Source organism: Leptonotus elevatus, chromosome 1, assembly GCF_054856555.1.
Source record: "Leptonotus elevatus isolate MCC_2025b chromosome 1, RoL_Lele_1.0, whole genome shotgun sequence".
Classification (NCBI taxonomy): Eukaryota; Metazoa; Chordata; class Actinopteri; order Syngnathiformes; family Syngnathidae; genus Leptonotus; species Leptonotus elevatus.
Genome location: NC_141239.1, coordinates 37,070,530 through 37,088,818, shown reverse-complemented (window position 1 = coordinate 37,088,818; position 18,289 = coordinate 37,070,530). Strand labels below are relative to the sequence as shown.

The 18,289-nt window shown below is 38.9% G+C and overlaps 1 protein-coding gene across 1 annotated transcript; it reads left to right on the top strand.

The window, feature by feature from the left end:
• The first annotated feature begins 459 nt into the window (after nt 1-459).
• LOC147181905 (protein wntless homolog) lies at nt 460-17,711 on the top strand. The gene is made up of 10 exons (XM_086078242.1): nt 460-795; nt 2,534-2,806; nt 4,949-4,953; nt 7,443-7,579; nt 10,847-10,963; nt 11,053-11,056; nt 11,456-11,599; nt 11,695-11,778; nt 11,951-12,119; nt 14,505-17,711. Exons 1-10 carry the CDS (start codon nt 690-692, stop codon nt 14,663-14,665), a joined length of 1,200 nt encoding a protein of 399 aa, XP_085934368.1. The 5' UTR covers nt 460-689; the 3' UTR covers nt 14,666-17,711.
• The last annotated feature ends 578 nt before the right edge of the window (nt 17,712-18,289 follow it).

The window sequence follows — 18,289 nt, the reverse complement described above, 5'->3', positions numbered from 1 at the left end:
CTTAATCACAATCCTGTTTCCATTTTAAACAAAGGACAAAATTAGGACGTTTATTGATATTTGGATTTTTTTTTTAAATCCAGAAAAATTTTCAACATGTATAACTTACACAAAGTGCACAAAGCAATCACAGGAAAACAAATTATTTTTGTTTTTAAATCATATACTGTTCAGAAACAACAAATACAAAAAAAATAATTAATAAAAAAAAACTGCCTTCATTGCACTTCTTTTGTGGATTTTATTCAACCTAAATAAACAAAATGTTGAAGATTATCATGCAGCAACAAATATAAAACATAAAACAACATAAAAAATATATATATTTTACAACGATGTGATGCTAAATAATGTGACGGCACACGATCAAAACACAGGAGGGGAGGGGGAGAGCGGGAGCAAGTCTGCCTGTCTGTGACCGCTCTGCTCTGACAGACAGAAGTGGAGTGTGTGGCGAGTGGCGATAATCAACCGCAGCAGTGCATAAAAGAGCCAAACTGAAACAGAACTATTAGCCAGAATTTGGTATCCATAATATCGATATTTAGATCGATCCGCCCACCACTAGCGGGAAGTTGAAAGGCAGGAGCCGAGCGGTGGAAGGGAGCCACCACTTTACTGCCTTCCTTTCCCGCACTTCGTCTCTTTTGTGGAGCCACATTGTCCTGTTTTTTCCCCCCTCCATCACAATGGCGGGGGCAATTATCGAGAACATGAGCACCAAAAAGTTGGTGATAGTGGGAGTTATACTGCTTTTGTTCCAGGCGTTCGCGTTCATGGTCGGCGGGTTAATTGGTAAGTTTTTCCGCCCCCTCCTCCTACCTTCTTATCGCTCACTTTTATCATCAGCTTTTTTTCTTTTTTTTACCGTCGAATGCTAACGTGTAAACAACAAAAGCGAAAAGTTGGGTCGTTGCATGGCTGTCAACTTTTGACTAATGGCGGAGCTAGACTTTTATAAATCTAAATAAAGACAAAATAAAAATAAATATCACCATACGTGACTAATAGGGTAGTGCATTATAAAGTAACTTGTAATCTAACTTACTTTGAAATCAGGTAATCAGTAAAGTAACTAAGTAATCTGGAAAGTTACTAGGTTACTTTTTAAAGATGTTCCAGTTAAAAGTTGATTTGATTTGTTTTTGAGCAGATCAAACAAATATGTCATGTTCCAAAAAGCCAAACATATCAATACATTATAACAAATAATCAATAAAGCAAAAAAGTTGACTCCTAAAAAGTTGATTGCCATGTCAGTGGTTCAAACCAGGGTACAATGGAATCAAAAACAGACACCCTAACCACTGAGCTATACAAGATTGATGTTTTAAATACATTAAATGTAACATCGGCTATCACTGATCAAATTTTAACAGCCCAGTTTTTGGGGAAGTCTCTTCTGTAAGTAAAAATTTCTTCCAGTGCCCAAATTCCTTTTGTTCGAATGTCAGTGTTTCCTGTGACAAGCAAGGAAAACGGAAAATGGCGCCAACTCATCTCAAACCAAGAAGTGCCAGTGCGAAGGTGGATTTTAATTGCATCTCTAATCTGCAACTCAACTGTAAAATAACACCTAGTTTGGGCACCATTTAACTCAGAAAATATCAGGAGTAGAAATCTGCTCCCAAAAATTTCATCCTGAAATTTTAACTTTCAGGGTGATTAAAAAAGAATACGCCCCCCAAAAAAACATGAAATACTTGAAGGTATCATATGTACAACATGTGTGTCCAAGCTAGAGTTTTCTATTGTTTTTAATTTTTGAAATATTGTGTAATGATTTTGGTGTATTCTTTGTGAATCACCCTGTACTTTTAACCAATTTTTGCTGTGCAGATGGGGTCAAGTCAAGTTGGGCCTCATATGGGCCCTAGCTAAAACCCACATGGGCAACCCAGCTATCTCCCATCTGGGGCCCACTGGGCTGATTTTGGTGTTCCTGATTGTACCCATAAGGCTCCTTTCACACTCATGCCTCATAGTTACAGGATTTTGTTACAATCTTTAATTAATAACAAGGAGACAATTAATACAATACATTTCCTTTTTATTATTATTGAACGCCAACGAACAACAAATGGTCAGTGTTCCGTCACTGTCAAACAGAATTATTCATTTCCCAACTCAAATGAACCTGGAGCCTGGAGTACTTGTTGAGGTGGTAAAATGTTGCCTGTTGGCTGACTTCCTTTAATTGGCTTGAAGGGTGAGAGGTTTTCCCATATTTTTTTTTCTCGGTTTGAAGATTAATCTTGTACTATCAAACTTGTATGAAATGGCTCTTAAAATAATTGCTTATGTCATTTTTTTGCAAACATAATTTTTTTGCCTAAATCATCTCCTTATGATGCAAACGGTTCAATTTTTTGTTTCCTGAAAAATCTGGGAAAAAATGACTTAAGTGATTATTTTAAGGTGTCAATATTAAGTTGAAATATAGATTTTTTTTTGTGTGCATTAAAAAAAAAATCTTACTTCATTGTAAAGAAATATAGGCCAGTAGTAATCTCTCCCCTTGCCGTCTCATCAGCTCCCAGCCCCACCACGGCGGTAAACTACGTGGCCACTAAATGCGTGGACACTGCCAAGCACCGCCAGGAAAGCAAGTGGTTCATGCCTTGGGGTCCCAATCAATGCTACAAGATCCAGTCCTTTGAAGAGGCCCCGCCCAAGATGATTGAGGCCAACAACATTGTGTTTGCTGTCCACATTCCTCCACCTAACAAGGAGATGAGCCCCTGGTTCCAGTTCATGCTGGTCATCTTGCAGTTTGACATCGCATTTAAGATGTACAACCAGATAGGTGAGAAATGATGTCATTTTCAATTAAAGACCCCTTACCAAAAAGGAGTATATTTAAGTATACCTGAAGTATACTCAAAATTAGGAGAGTATACTTCCAGTTTACTTTTCTTGTACTTTTTGGAAGTATACTCCAACAAGTAAATGTTAAGTGTACTTGTAAGCATACTAAAACATATACTAGCGGCTCAGTCAAGTCATGTGTCGTGTCCTTGGGCAAGGCACTTCACACACATTGCATCCAGTGCTACTCACACTGGTGTATGGAAGGTGCGAATGTTTGGTGGTGGTCGGAGGGGCCGTAGGCGCGCCCTGGCAGCCTCGCTTCCGTCAGCCTGCCCCAGGGCAGCTGTGGCTACTTAAGTAGTTTACCGCCTCCACAGTGTGAATGTGTGAGCGCATGAATAATGTATCCATTCCATTGTAAAGCGTCTTTGAGTGTATAGAAAAGCACTATAGAAATCTGATGCATTATTATTATTATTATTAATTCATCATTGGGCTTTTTGCTGTAAACTAAACTGTGGACATAAGTGTACCACAAAGTATATTTAATAGTGTACTTAAATGTACCATAAAGTGTACTTGAAAGTATGCTTAGATATGCTTATTCATATACTTTATAATATACTTTAGTATACTTTTAAGTGTAAAATGTTCCAATGTAGTCCCAAGGAGTTTACTTAAAGTTTACTTTTAGTACATGAATAAGTACACTCGAAAAATAAACTTAGGCATACTCTATATTAAGTACTTAAAGTATACTACTTTTTGGTAAGGGACCACAACATTCTAAATTTTCAGTCTTGTGCTATTTCTTTCTACTTCTCTGTTTTAGCATCAATCTTAGCCTCCATCCGTATATATATATATATATATATATATATATATATATATATATATATATATATATATATATATATATATATATATATATATATATATATATATATATATATATATATATATATATATATATATATATATATATATATATATATATATATACAACACTTAGTGAATATTTGCAGTGACTCATTTTGACACTGAGCTGGCCTGTGAAAAATTCACATCCTTTGTCACTTAACATAATGATTTGAAGAGTGCAGTTATACAACTACTAGAATTAACTATCTTCACATATCCTCACTTTGCTGAGTCTATCCTGGTGAGTGCTTAGCAACCTTCTACAATCCATTTTCAGCTGATTGCATTCCTTTTACACTGAAAGGCAGCAAACAGTGATTGATGTCTTGTATATTACTCTCTAGGCCCGGGTGTGTTGTGCATGGAAGGGTGAGTTAGCTAGGCTTGACAGACAATTGACAGGTTTTAAAGAGAGAGAAGTGGTTAATGTACTGGATCTGTTGCCGCCGAGCAATGAAACTGAGATGGATTCTAGTTGAATGCTTACAGCATGAGTCACACTAAAATGTCGTGGATTTCCAATTTGTCACCTGTATTGGTCAATATTATTGCAGTTATTTGAATTTGAGCATATTTGTCTGTATGATTATATTGTTTACAGTTGCCATCATTTCCCTCCACTAAACATCACTGCTCTTGTTCAAGGTGATGGAGTTCAAGACTTGTCACTCCCTCGTAGCTTTGTAACTCTTGGCCACTCAGGCTTTAATAACTCACATTTTTATTCATTTTATTTATGCAGTATGCACTGATTTGTATAAACCCATAAATTCATATGCTGCTCTTGAGCATAAAATTTCATTAGGTTTGTAAAACATGTTTGTGTAAATTAAGTGAGATCCAGCCACGTGTGGTTACCTGTGATTTAATCCGTGTTTCTATCAAGCATTTCAGTTCAGTTCATGACTTGATCGCGCTGTTGGCTAGCAAATCAGCGCACGGGTGCAAGAACAGGAAGTGATGAATGCGCAGAAGCAGTAAGCGATGGAAAGCCTTTACAATTTTGTTCGTTTTGCACATTACTCCACATTTCAACATATACTTGTCAGTTGTCACGCATGTGCAGAAGGTACTTATTAATTAATGTTGTCCCGTCAGTGTCTGTTTTTTGCAGTGTGTATCTCTGTCATTGAATGACAAACTGACATAAATGACTTATCCTCTAAGAAAAATGACTATTAATGCAGCTTAGTTGTGTCATTTGTTCCCTTGGCAGCTAAGGTACACACACACCAGAAAGTGCAGCACATTGAATTAAAGCATGAAATTAGGACTAAAAAGTCGACCATAGAAATTTGTCAACACAAACATTTCTGACACAAAACTGTACGCTATTAATATTCTTTGCGGCGGCCAGAGCCATATTTTCCGCTGAGTACCGGTAAAGGATTCTAAAAAGACATGTTAATGACAGCCCTACATGAAATTCTAAGTTTTCTTCTTTACATTGTATTTACCAGTAATGATGCTTTTACTATTTCTTTAAGAATTGAATCATTATAGAGTCTAGAGTGGTATTTTTTTTTAATGTGAACAAAATTATTTAGGTTTAAGGCGAACAAATTTATGGCATTTGCATTCATTTCAATAGGTAAAGAGGTTTTGAGATAGGTGCTGTAACTCAAAATACACATACTGTATGGGGTCATAGAACAAATTAGAGTCATAAGTCACTCAGTCTTTCATTAAAATAATATATTGTTCCTCCAGTATTAGAGCGGCCTGTGTGTTATTGCAGTGAGGAAAAAAAATAGTCGTAGAGCAACAGCTCCCTGGACAAAAAGTTTAAATGCTTGCATTGTAATTATTTATGAGCCATCCCCTTTGGCCTTCCTTGTCTAAATAGTCATGTCACAGTAATGGGCAGCTCTTCAGCACAATTCATGTGCCGACATGCTCTGCCTTGGTGGAAGTGTATAAGCAAACCGGGGATTGTTTACTGTCTGGCTGCCAGACAAATGAATCTGAGATGTTTACATTGCAGATGTTTCTGTAATGGACTGAAGACTCTTTGACGATTCTGAGCCACAGGACGTGCCACAATATGAAGAGTTTATGGAGCAGGGTCCGCTTGGTGCCGGGAGTAAAAATCACTTATGCAGTGTAATTGTCAGACAAATATGATCTTGGCGTTTTGAACGCAGTTAGAAATATTTACTACTGGGATAGATACCTTGACTTACGAGTTCATTTCGTTCAGTTACAAAGTTTGTTCCTCCCTTTTTTTTTTTTATCAAATGTATTTTTCTCATTGAAATCAGGTGAAATGACACAAAAACTAAATCTCCAAGTGTTATGCTAGCGAGAGCCAACTGGCGGCCAAGCTGTGCAAATGTAGTTTATTGTGTTTCACAGCAATACTTAACAATATTTATAATGTCATATATAAGTTTGGATGAAATAGTGAAGCATGCAGGTTCTGTGGCCAAAATTCATGGTAGGGGTGTTTGAACGAGCGATGTGTGAATGGGGGCAGCCTATCAAAATGTCACACAATGAATCTACTTTATTCTCGCCCATTTTGTCCTTTGTCAACCTGTTTCTTCTTTGACAAACATGCTATGTTTTTATGGTTTAGTAAGAGTAATGCAATTAACTGTGTGCGCAGCCTCAAATCCTGATATGGGCTTATAGCTCAAGGTGCAGGTGTGAGTCTGCAACTGTCATCTCCTCCCACCCTTTTTTTTTTTTGCAGTGGTCCATTCCAGTCTGGTTTGGCTGTGTTGCGCAATGTGCAGTGGGCCTTGTCTTGCTATTTTGTATTGCCAAATGCTTCTCAATTCTAATCTTGGAAACCTTGCTTTGGCAAAGATTAGAAGGTTGTTTTCAGCAGCCCATCCTTTGGTCAACGACCATATCTGGATCACCATGTTTGTACAAAAGAAGAGCTTTACCCTCATTAAGAGTCACACCCACCTGCAGCATTTCTTGGCTGAGCTCCAGCAATAACACAGCTGCTGAGGAGGCTTCGTTTCCCTGGCAATGGCCACTGGACTGGAGTGGAATGTTACTTGAAGTGAGCTCACACTCACTGGCAGACTAATGGCTGTGAAGGGCGTTACAGAGAGGTCTACTGCCAGTTCAGTAGATGATCTGGCATTTTAATTCCTTCAAAACTTCATTGGAATGTAATGGGCATTGTTTTATTTACTATAGTCTTTACTACAGTCAATATTCAATTCTTTCATTGAATTAACATGCTAAGATGCATAACTGTCCTCTGTCCCAGTCTTGAGACAATCAAGACCACATACTCGGGTGCCTGATTGTCAAGATAATACATTGCTTTCAAGAAGGATCATTATAACTATACTCATTATTTCACAAAGGTTACAGAGACACTTAACTGTCCTGCTTCCTACAAACTTACTTACTTACTTAGGTGTCTGTTTTTTATGCCAAAATGTAGCTTTAAGAAGGATTGTTGTTACTATATTAATTGTATTACAAGGTTAAACATGTAACTATTCTGTATCCCAGTCTTGAGACCCACAAGTCCACTTGCACAGGTGTCTGGTTGTTATGTCAACATATAGTTTTAAGAACGATTGTTTGGTCTATATTCATCATTCTTATAATTATATTCACAAGGTTACACGTGGAACTGTCTTCGTCATACTCAGGTGCCTGCTTGTTATGCCATCACAAAGCGTGTGAACATAAGTTAGCATAAGTATATCATTGAACGACATCTTGTATTCTGTTCCAAGGGCATCCACCAAAATGGTGGTTTCACTAAGATTTGGTTTGCCATGAAGACATTCCTGACACCCAGCATCCTCATCATCATGATCTGGTACTGGAGGCGCATCACGCTCATGACTAGACCCCCTGTGCTTCTGGAGAAGTAAGGCCACACACTACTAAAGAGTCTAATATTGTGACGTCATTGTTTGAAAGAATTTGTGTTTGCAACCTAAATGATCATGACAAGATGAAAAAGGCGTGGTGGGGCAAAGTACTGCAGCCAGAGCGTACAAATGAATAGTTTTATCACAAGCTGCTGTGGCACTGCATTAGGGTGCATATTAACTATGAATGAAATTTGCAAGTGGGTCATGCAAACTCTGTGCACTTAAGGTCAGTAAGATAAATGCGTCTGAGAAGCATTCTTATTGCTTAACTGCATCAGTAAGGCGTTGAGCAAACAAAGGGTCGCTCATCGATGACACAAGATGATGGCTGGCGTATTCATAGAAAGAAACATTACTGTCACCCTTTTACCTTGGTGTGCAATGTTTGATTTGTTTGTTTGACCTGATAAACCAAAGAAACTTTACTTTCTATTATTTACTTGACTTTCTGTTATTTAACAACTGTATTGATGAATTGAATACTATGATTCCTCCAAACAAACGTAATGCAAAAATAATAATAATCTAGTAATACATTTTGAGATCCGCACACAGGTAGTTGGATTTGATAACTTGGGACCAAGTGTTTGTATAACCCCTGCCGTGCTGGGAAGACATTACGAAGAGAGGCTGCCTGCTGGGCCACAGGAAGAGCCTGGCGAAGCGTGAAACACGTTACAAAATCTAGCAAGCACTAGCAATCGACTGAAACACACACACACGCACAGCCACTCAGTGTCTCTTTTTTGCTCTTTGTGACTCACGGCTCTGTTTCCCAGATGAGCAGGCTTTTAGGAAGTGTGACTTTTAGATACTTGAAGCGATAATTTTTTATACGCCATTCCTAACATGGGAATTTTCCCTCCCTCACTTCATGTATCCAAAACACTCTTCAGCCCTTCATAATCACGCACGCACGCACGCACGCACGCACGCACGCACGCACGCACGCACGCACACACACACACACACACACACACACACACACACACACACACACACACACACACACACACACACACACACACTTGTACCTATATAATTGTGAGGATATCCATAGACATAATACATTTCCTAGCCCCTCCCCCTGACCCCAACCATCAAAAATGATTGCCTACCCCCATTCCTTACCCTAACATCAACCATAACCCAATTCAAACCTAAACTCTAAAACCAAGTCTTGACCCTCAAAAAGAGGTCTTGAGTAGTGAGGACCAGCCAAAATGTCCTCACTTCACAAAAATCCTCAATCTGTTGGTTGAAGACGTATTTTGGTTCTCAAGTACACGCACACACACAGTGCCCTTCACTCTGTTGGTTTTGGACAGGGCACATTTTTCGCATACCAGCCGAGTAAGGTTTAACTTTGTTCACTTTGGAAAGTTTTGCAGAAGAGTTGAGTCTGGAGGTGAATGATTTAGAAACTTTTATGACTTTGTTAAAATATGTTTCCACGAGAGTATTTTGAGTCTTGTGTGGGAGTTTCCTGTGTGTTACAAATTGTCCCACTCTGATTCTGTTTACTATTAGATAAAGATTTCTGATAGGACGTTAACCTGGCTTCATGGATACATTCTTACGGAAGGTCCATCTACAATGAAATTCAAAAGCTACAATTATTATTCTGTTTTGCTAGCTTCCTCATTTATGATCTGCTGGTGGCATGCAGGAATCTGCTGAGGCCATTCTTGGAAGCTTTAAGTGAAGTCACAGACTTAAGTTATTTCGAACGGTATACCTCACCACTTGGAAACCGGAAAGTTGAAGCACTGCATTGTTTTCAGAGTCCTTCTCCCTAGTCCTAGGGAATGCAAATGGAGAAAATCACTGCATAGACACCCATTACTGTACAGTATACAGACAGATAGAGAGATAGATAGATTTTATTCATAAGATAGATAAATAGTAAGTTTAAATTAAGACAGATAGATCAATCAGTTTTTGTTGGTATTGACCATTTGCACCGACGTCACGTTATCACGTGACTGCCCTATGACGGACGGCGGAAAGAAATGATTGTTGAATGGAAGTGGACGTGACCCGGAGCACTTAGTGACTTAGCGACTGTTATTTTACAAATGAAAAGTTATTATTGCCCATCGAGCCATGGAATCTATTACTTCAACTGAAGTTCGCCTGTCAGTCGAAGTTGCACATTTAGTCACGACTCATAGAGCGCGATATTTACTTAAGTTGAAGATCGTTAGTTTGAAAACAGAGTGAGAAACTCCAAGCACAAAGACGAAATCCCCCATTATTAAACAGTCAAATGCATTTAATAGTTTTGAAAAAGGTACATTTTAAAACTAAGCTGTGTGTTCGTGCAGTTGGAGTGGACGCTAACTATCTGGCTCGTTAATGTGATTTGAAACGCGTAATTGGACACCTCTGTTATGAGAGTGTACGTTTACTAGTAAAATGTATGAACATTTATTTACTAACCTCGCAAAAAATGATTGCTATAAATCCGTGAATACTTTGTGGGCTGCCCGTCCTTTCGGTTGATTGCTGCTATCAATCGACGTCGTTCGTCTTCATGAGTAGGTATGTGATAAGAAGCAACATTTGGTTTACTCCTTTGTCTGTCTGTACAACCGACCGCACTGCAAGATATGACCATTTTAAGAGATAATCGATTAGATGAAGGACTTTACGCTGCACGAGATTCAATGGTTACAATACAGGCAAGTGGCTCTTTTGCCGTCCAGCGTCTCGGAGGGGGCGTTCCCATGAGGGCTGTGTTGATGTTTGACAACAACCGTGTATGCAACTCAAATGACATTTTTGTCTGTCAAATAGCGCAGGCAGCGTAAGCCTGTTTTTCCTAATCAAATTTTGAACATGTTCAAATTTTCTCTATAGCAAGAAAAACGGTTTGAGAGCATAAAGACACTTGCTATGTGCGCGCAACCCTTGCATGTGGCTCAGTGGGACAAGGCTTTCATTTTTCTGAATGACAGAAATCCGTCGGGGCGACGGTGAACTTTAACCCTTGGGTTACATTGACACGTAACTTTCCTGTGTCCCAGTCTTGAGACTCACAAGACCACATACTCAGGTGTCTGGTTGTTGTGCCAACATATTGCTTTAAGGTTTGTTATGACTTTTCTATTCACAAGGTTACATAGACACATAAACGTCAGCCTTGAGACTTACAAGGCCACATGCTGGAGTGTCTGTTATGCCAACACGTTGCTTTCAATTATTTTTGAGCAATATTTTTTATTTGTAAAACAAAACAAAACATTTTGCCGTTACAGAGTGATCTTTGCTCTGGGAATCTCCATGACGTTCATTAACATCCCAGTGGAGTGGTTCTCTGTTGGCTTCAACTGGACCTGGATGTTGCTTTTATGCTTGGAAAAAGACTCTCATCTGTATTGAAAAATATGTACGTAAGGGCCTACTTTTCTTTTTGAAGGTACACTCAATTAATTTTTCATGGTTTCTTGTTGTTCTCACATAGACGGGTTCCCTTGACTAATAAGAGAAGGAATAATTCAGTAATGCCATATGTTGTCACAAGCTTGGGATGGATGTGTTTTTTTTTTTTCTTGTATATTTCAAAGCTTGCCAGGCTGAGAATTGACATCTTAAAAACTGGTCTTTCAATGAAAAAACTTGCTGCATTCTTCTCAATCTCACAAGACACTGAAGCACAGAGAATACAGGGCCATCATATCTTTCATTTAATGATGAATTATCCTGCATCAACATTTTATGCAAAATAATGATGTAATTAAATCAAGTTTAGATGCGACTGTACTTATATGATCAAAATGTGAGGAATTATAATTAATAACTAACAATATTAAGGATAACATCCTTTTGAATTAGAGATGTTTTGTCCTTGACTGCTGCTCACTCAGATGGCTTTCATAATCGTGGCAGGGATCTGCGCTTGCCTCTACTTCCTCTTCCTCTGCTTCATGGTTTTCCAAGTCTTCCGCAACATCAGTGGCAAAAGGACTTCGCTGCCTGCCATGTCCAAGGCCAGACGCCTGCACTATGAGGTGTGTACTGTTGGCATCAATTGTCTCTCCATTTGGAAAACACAGTAATGACCATACATTCAACCCTGATTTTAACACCACAATATCTCTTACAGGGTTTGATTTTTAGATTCAAATTTCTCATGTTGGTCACTTTGGCCTGTGCTGCCATGACTGTCATCTTCTTCATCATCAGTCAGGTGGGTCTTGTAATAACATAAGACTAGTCACAAAAATAAAACGGCAGATTTTAAAGTGGCCTTTAAGGCACACCTGTGCAATAATCCTGCTGTCTAATCAGCATCTTGATATTCCACCAGTGGCTGCACTGTACTTTTGCAAACCATATTGTACTTTCCTAACTTTGTCCAGGTGAATGAGGGTCACTGGCACTGGGGGGATCACACAGTGCAGGTGAACAGTGCCTTCTTCACAGGCATCTACGGAATGTGGAATCTGTACGTGTTCGCCATCATGTTCTTGTACGCGCCCTCTCACAAGCGATATGGAGACGACCAGTCAAGTGGACAGTGCATCACTGGTAACTACATTTCTTGAATAATGTTTTTAAAAGTCACACTTTTTTTCAGAGTTTGTCTGGTCCTGTGCAGGGCTGGTCTGGCCATCTGACATACAGGGCAGATGCCTCTTTTTTGGTCAAAAAATAGGGTCATTTTATATAAATCAATCCAGGAAGTTGGGTCAAATTGACCCATGAATTAGATCGGTCCATTTTTTATCCCTAAATGGGTTACTTTTGACCAACTGTTTTTAGAGTGTAGAATCCTGCGTCACATTGTGACAAAGGTAGAATCCTGCTTGATTATTGTGTCTTTTGGTGCTGCAAAAAGTAAATCCTTGTTGTGGTGTAAGCCGTATACTAAACTAGCGATACGCCACACATTAGTTGACTTTAAAAATATATTTTTTTAAATAGTACAATATAAATCTACTATAAATGTGACAGTTAATTGAATACCACAAACATGACAATGATTAGCGTCCGACATCTCATAACTTCAATAATTCAATGCATTGTTGATTGTTCCATGCAATACATTCTGGGAACCGATTGGCATTACCGTCATTATCATAGATATGATAATGTAGCTCGATATACAGGTGGGTAGCTTTGGTGGGTGACCTTAAAGCTAGTAGGTGCAAAATGTTGGCATGTCGCAGCACCGTTTGTGAACGTTTTAACCATCACAAATGACAGTGGCGGGTTTGATTTATTTGACAATAAGCAAATTCAAGGTCAACAACTCTATTTAGTTTGGGGTATTTGAAACGCGGCAAATGTTAGCAAAATTAGGCATTTTCTGGGGAATTCCCTGAGACTTTTTTGGCTGGAGAGTAGAATTTGAGTGGCTTCCTTCCAGACTCAAAGTAAGGCAACGTTGAGAAAAAGGGTTTAGGAAGTAATGAAAACTATTCATCTCTCAGAATTTTGGTGTCAGAGGTAAGTAGGTGGCTTTGATGCTTTTGGAGGCTTTCTCGAAAATGCATCAACCAGTAAACCACTCATGAGATGTGAGTTTCAAACCACTGTGGTGATTTACTTCCCCTACAGTGAAATGTTAAAAGCTTGTTGCATGACAGAGGTTTTTAGTTGTGCATGAGAGTTTTTTGGTTGTGTGTGAGAGGTTTCCTTTGCGTCACATGCAAGTTGTGGTATGTGTGAGAAAATAGTTTTTGTGTGTGTGTGTGTATAGAGGTATTTTGTCATGTTTAACAGATTGTCATGTGCTATTGTAAGTGTGAGATGTTTTTTTGGTGTGCGAGAGATTTTTTGGTATGTCAGAGGTTTTACCTGTGTCCCGTAATACAATTTTTGGCCTGTAGGACACCTCAAAGGTCCAAATGTGCTTTTCTTTCATCCTAATCATTTTCCTACATAATGTATACAATTGAAATTACAACCCATTTGTCCACATTATTTTGCTGATGTCAACATCTGGCAGCATAAATCTACACTAATCATCATTGAAAAATTAACAACGTCTGTGCCTAATGACTCTCAAAACCTCTTTGAGCTTGAATGGTACTTTCAAGAGATGTGCCCCTTCGCCAGCTTGCCATTGGCACTGAACACATTAAGGTGCCTATGCTCACTGAATGGCCTTTTGAGTGGTAACAATGTAGATGGCCCTTCTACGCTTCTGCTCCAGGGCAGCCATGTCTATGAGCGCACATTTCTAGAGATGACCCGAGTTACAAGTTTTTCAAATTACAAGCTATCGCTTGATTCAGTTTTTGCTTTGTCTTATGAAAAAATAACAAATAAAGAAAGAGTTACAAAGGACCTTCAGATACACCAGTGCTCAGTTGAAGTGGGAAAAATGGTGCAATTAAATGAACTGTAATGCCAAAGGAGTGCTGTCAATACACTTTAACAAACACAAATATTGTTGTTGTTATTAAAAATACAAAAAAAATTTTTTTTGACTGATTGGAACGGATTCATGACATTTCAGTTCATTTAAATGAGGAACTTTGATTTGAAACACAATGAAATTGACTTAAGCAAGAAAAAAAACTCATTTTCATACAGATTTTGTAGGTTGTGGAGCTGTCCAACATTTTGTTTTATTCCTTAGTCCTAAGCAGGGCTATTCTTTATGAATGTTTGCTTATTGTTGGAGTGCTCCCTCAGGGGTTGAAGGTCACAGGCTTTCAAATGTTGTTTTTCAGCCTTGCCCTGTAAGTGGAGGGATATTGCTTGCGACGTAAAGGCATAAAGGCTGCTCTCCTCTTCTTGCTCCTACCCACCCATTTACCAAGGGAGAGATTAGAAAATGAATCTGCAAATATTTTGGTCTTTGCATTTAAACTTGGATACACTGTCTAAAATGGGATTTTTTAGAAAGATGTTTTTTGCAATGATATTAAATCCCATCCCCATTTTTCCGCCCATCTCCTCCAGCAAGGGCCTACCTGGATTCAGACCTGTCCGGTCGCAAGGGGCTGCCCATCATCACCATCAAACAGGGAGCCGAACCGCCAATTTTCACCGGCTGGTTCCACGCCCGGGACCCCAAGATTTGGGAGACGGACCCGTTGGACAGAATCCGCGCTCGCTTCTGAACTCCAAGCTCCAAAGTTTTTGCCAACTTTGCACCTATTTAGCACAAGTTGCCATTTTGGTTGTTTTTACCTCTAATCCCTAAGTGCCAAAAGCAAAGATGTAATCAGATTTAAAGACTGATAGCACGCACTGGTGAGGAAGTTGTGCAGTCAGGGTGCGAGGTCCCCGTTCGCCACATTGCCAATGACGAGGTGAAATAGGTGGCGAGGTAAATATTCCCCATGCTCGCCACATTAGCGCGGCCAATTTGTCTGTCAAAATTGCACTGGGGGAATATCACTATACCAGGCATAATTGTCCGTACACAAAAAAATATATAAATAAACATGGCTGTATGCAATTTGCATACAGCAATCCCACAATTCTCGATGCGGCCAGTGACGCACATGATTGGTTAAAATATAATCAACAACATCGCTCCAAGGCCAATGACAGCATTGTTTACATCTGCGGGTAGCAGCTTGCTGATGCTAGCAAGCATTAGCAACATTAGCAAGCAAGCCGTTCTGTCGCGACCTGAGGAAGGATTAAAAATGTGAATATTGTGTGTGTTTCTGCACCAAAACATAACTATATTTCCCAACTGGGCCCGCTCACATGTTGAGGAAAAAAACAAAGGATGACAAGGCAGACAAACTATTTAACCGTTCCAGGATGCGAACCCTGGTCAAATCTTTTGGTTTGGCAACGTCACCTGGCTTTGACAAGAGGAATACGCTAAGTTTTTTTTTTTGGGGGGGTTTAAGTGTGTAAAAAAAGGATATCAGCTGCTTTTTTTTACAAGCGGGAACTCGGTCAGATTGCGGAGGGACCGGGTAATGTGCACAAAGGTAGAAGAACATAACAGGCACGTGGACTGTGTTTCTTAACCCGTTTCATGTTGTTTTCATGTGCTGTCAAGTGCGCACATTTGGCCATATCAACTCAGCCCTGATTTACTTAATGTAATTAATTGTGGTCTTCGGTTGCTACTGCAGATGAATGTAATAATGCAGTAATCATGACAAAACGTTACCGTGTGTTTTAATAAAATTACTTGTGCAAAATATAGTGGTATACAGACAAAAAAAAATGCCACTCTACAAGTTCCACCATTTAGATCAGTAGCTTAATACAATAGCATAGTGGACCTAAGTGTTCTCAACTTATCAAAACCCAAAAACATATAAATACGTTTTTTAACACTTTGTCCTGCACGCCCAAAAACATATTTATGAATTTTTTCAAATGTTTTTTAATTTTTTTATGCTAGAGTATACAGAAGGCTTTGATACAGCTTCTGACATGAAGAGGTCGCTTAAAGCAGTAGTAGTTATCGTAAAAACGGCCAGCAGGTGGCAGCAGAGTATAAAAGATCAATCAGGGCCATGTTGCAAACAAGCTAATTTACCCACAGTTCTAAACAGATTTGCGAATAATGATGAAACTTAGCTATATTCTAATTGCTGCAAAACGGAAAACAAAAAACAAATAAAATATACATTTTTTCCTGATGAAAGGTGGTCGAGTGTCCGCCCCGAGACTGGGAGGTCGTGGGTTCAGTCCCCCGGCCGGGTCATACCAAAGACTATAATAATGGGACCCATTTGCCTCCCTGCTTGATACTCAGCATTAAGGGTTAGAATTGGGGGGTTAGATCACCAAATTATTCCCGAGCGCGACTCCTGCTGCTGCTCACCGTTCCCTCTGGATGGGTCAAATGCGGAGAAAAAATTTAGGTGGGTGTGACAATCAGTCGTACTTTAACTTTAATAGAACACAATATTCTGTGGACCTTGCAAAACCAGTCAAAATCCAGTAAAACAGCCGGGAGCGAAAGGGGTTGCTTAGTGAAAATGGCTGGGAGTGAATGAGTTAAAAACGAGGTAGATGTTTTATTCCTAAAATACACTTGTATTTATGATTGTAGACCACTGCAGCATTAGGCACAGTTCAAACACTGTACTTGAATGTAGGACTATAAAAGTGTACTTAAGTAATGATTACATTTGGATGTACTGTATTGAGAATATTGAAAGAAAATCATACTCCCAAAAATGTTCACATTTTTTTTTCTCCTATACATTAAATAACCCGTAACAAGCATCTCAGGGTTATTTTTGTATTTATTTTTTTGTAAATACAATAAATATTTTGGAAGAAAAACCGTGCAAAGACTGAGATTAGTTTAGTGCGGAATTGCTGAGGTATTTCGGGAAACTTGTTCACCCTCTCAAATGTCCCGAATTTTATTTATTTATTTATTTATTTATTTATTTTTGCCCGGGGCTAAAATGGTGCCGAGCGGATGCAACCAAGGCACAGTATATAAGTGCCCTCATTCCTTTCATCTGTGACAATTTGGCGCAGTTGCCACTTTTATTTATAAGAACGTTGTCCATCCCGACCACTACCATGTGCAGTTAGCCATCAAGCTATGCCTAGAACACCCCACCCAAAAATCCATCTTCCCAGAAGTGTTGCGTGTTTGTTAGTTGGGCTTCAATGTCTCTCTGCCGTGTGCATGCATGAGTGGTGCACGTATGCCGCCACATAAACACGTAATGTCGTGGCTACCTACACTCAACTGTGACTAGGAGATTTTTATACTGTTTAGCCACATTGACTAAAAGGTTTCATGATCCAGTGCCAACCCTGGCAGTGTTTTAGAAAATAATGCGTTCCCTCTTTATGTGACAAATATTTGGTTTATAGCGTTCCCTCGCTATAACGCGGTTCATTTATCACGGTCATGCTGTTTCGCAGATTCTTTTGGTGCAGTTTTGCATGCATTTTTTTTTTTTTACAGTAATGTATCTATTTTATCAAATGTATGAAGGTTTGAACATTGAGAATGTTTAAACAATAGAGAAATGTGAGAAAATGTAAATGCCTTGATGAGAAACGTTTCTAAACTGTGTGGTGAGGGGTTTTAGAGCCTTAAAACATTTATAATAAATGTAAAAAATAAATTTAAAAAAAGTTAACTACTTTGCAGATTTTATTTACTGCGGGTACTTTTTGGAACCTAACCCCAGCGGAAAACGAAGGAACACTATATTTATCTCTTGCATTCAACAGTGTGTCATCCTCATTTTGCCACTTCCTCGTTTAAAATAAAACAATGCAAATGAAAAACATTTTAGATAGCGGTGTAAACCAATCTAATATCAACATGCTTTTCACCCCTACACTGTTTCTATAGTGTGTTCTTGTTAGTTATTACTGGATTGTTGCACTAACTAGAAGCTGCATGCTGCATTTTATCCCGCTGTGAAACGTGTCTTAAGTATATGCATGTATACATGCCACAATTTAGCACTGTCCATGAAATGCTCTCATGGATGGCTTTGAAATAAAACTTGTTGGAGTTAAAACACATGCTGTACGTGTATGGAACAAATCATACAGAAGAAGCCCTCACTTCATTAATTTAACCTTCTTCCAAGGAATGTGCTCACGTCACAGTAGTATTTATTACACATTGTTTTGGCGCCACCTTGTGGCAACTTTGGGCGTTTCAAAAAGTACGTAAAACGCAAATACTGTATTTTTTTAAGCGAAAAAAAAAGATCTTGATGGATTGGAATCAACATTAACAGCTCACACACCAACTTTTTGGTTACAGTCGTAAATGAGATGAG

What these genes read in the sequence shown, in the direction of transcription:
- LOC147181905 (XM_086078242.1), top strand. Translation starts at nt 690, where the DNA reads ATGGCGGGGGCAATTATCGAGAACATGAGCACCAAAAAGTTGGTGATA. An exon ending in CCCCCTGTGCTTCTGGAGAA is followed by an intron (nt 7,580 to 10,846) that starts GTAAGGCCACAC and finishes TTGCCGTTACAG; the next exon opens with AGTGATCTTTGCTCTGGGAA. An exon ending in CCAGACGCCTGCACTATGAG is followed by an intron (nt 11,600 to 11,694) that starts GTGTGTACTGTT and finishes TATCTCTTACAG; the next exon opens with GGTTTGATTTTTAGATTCAA.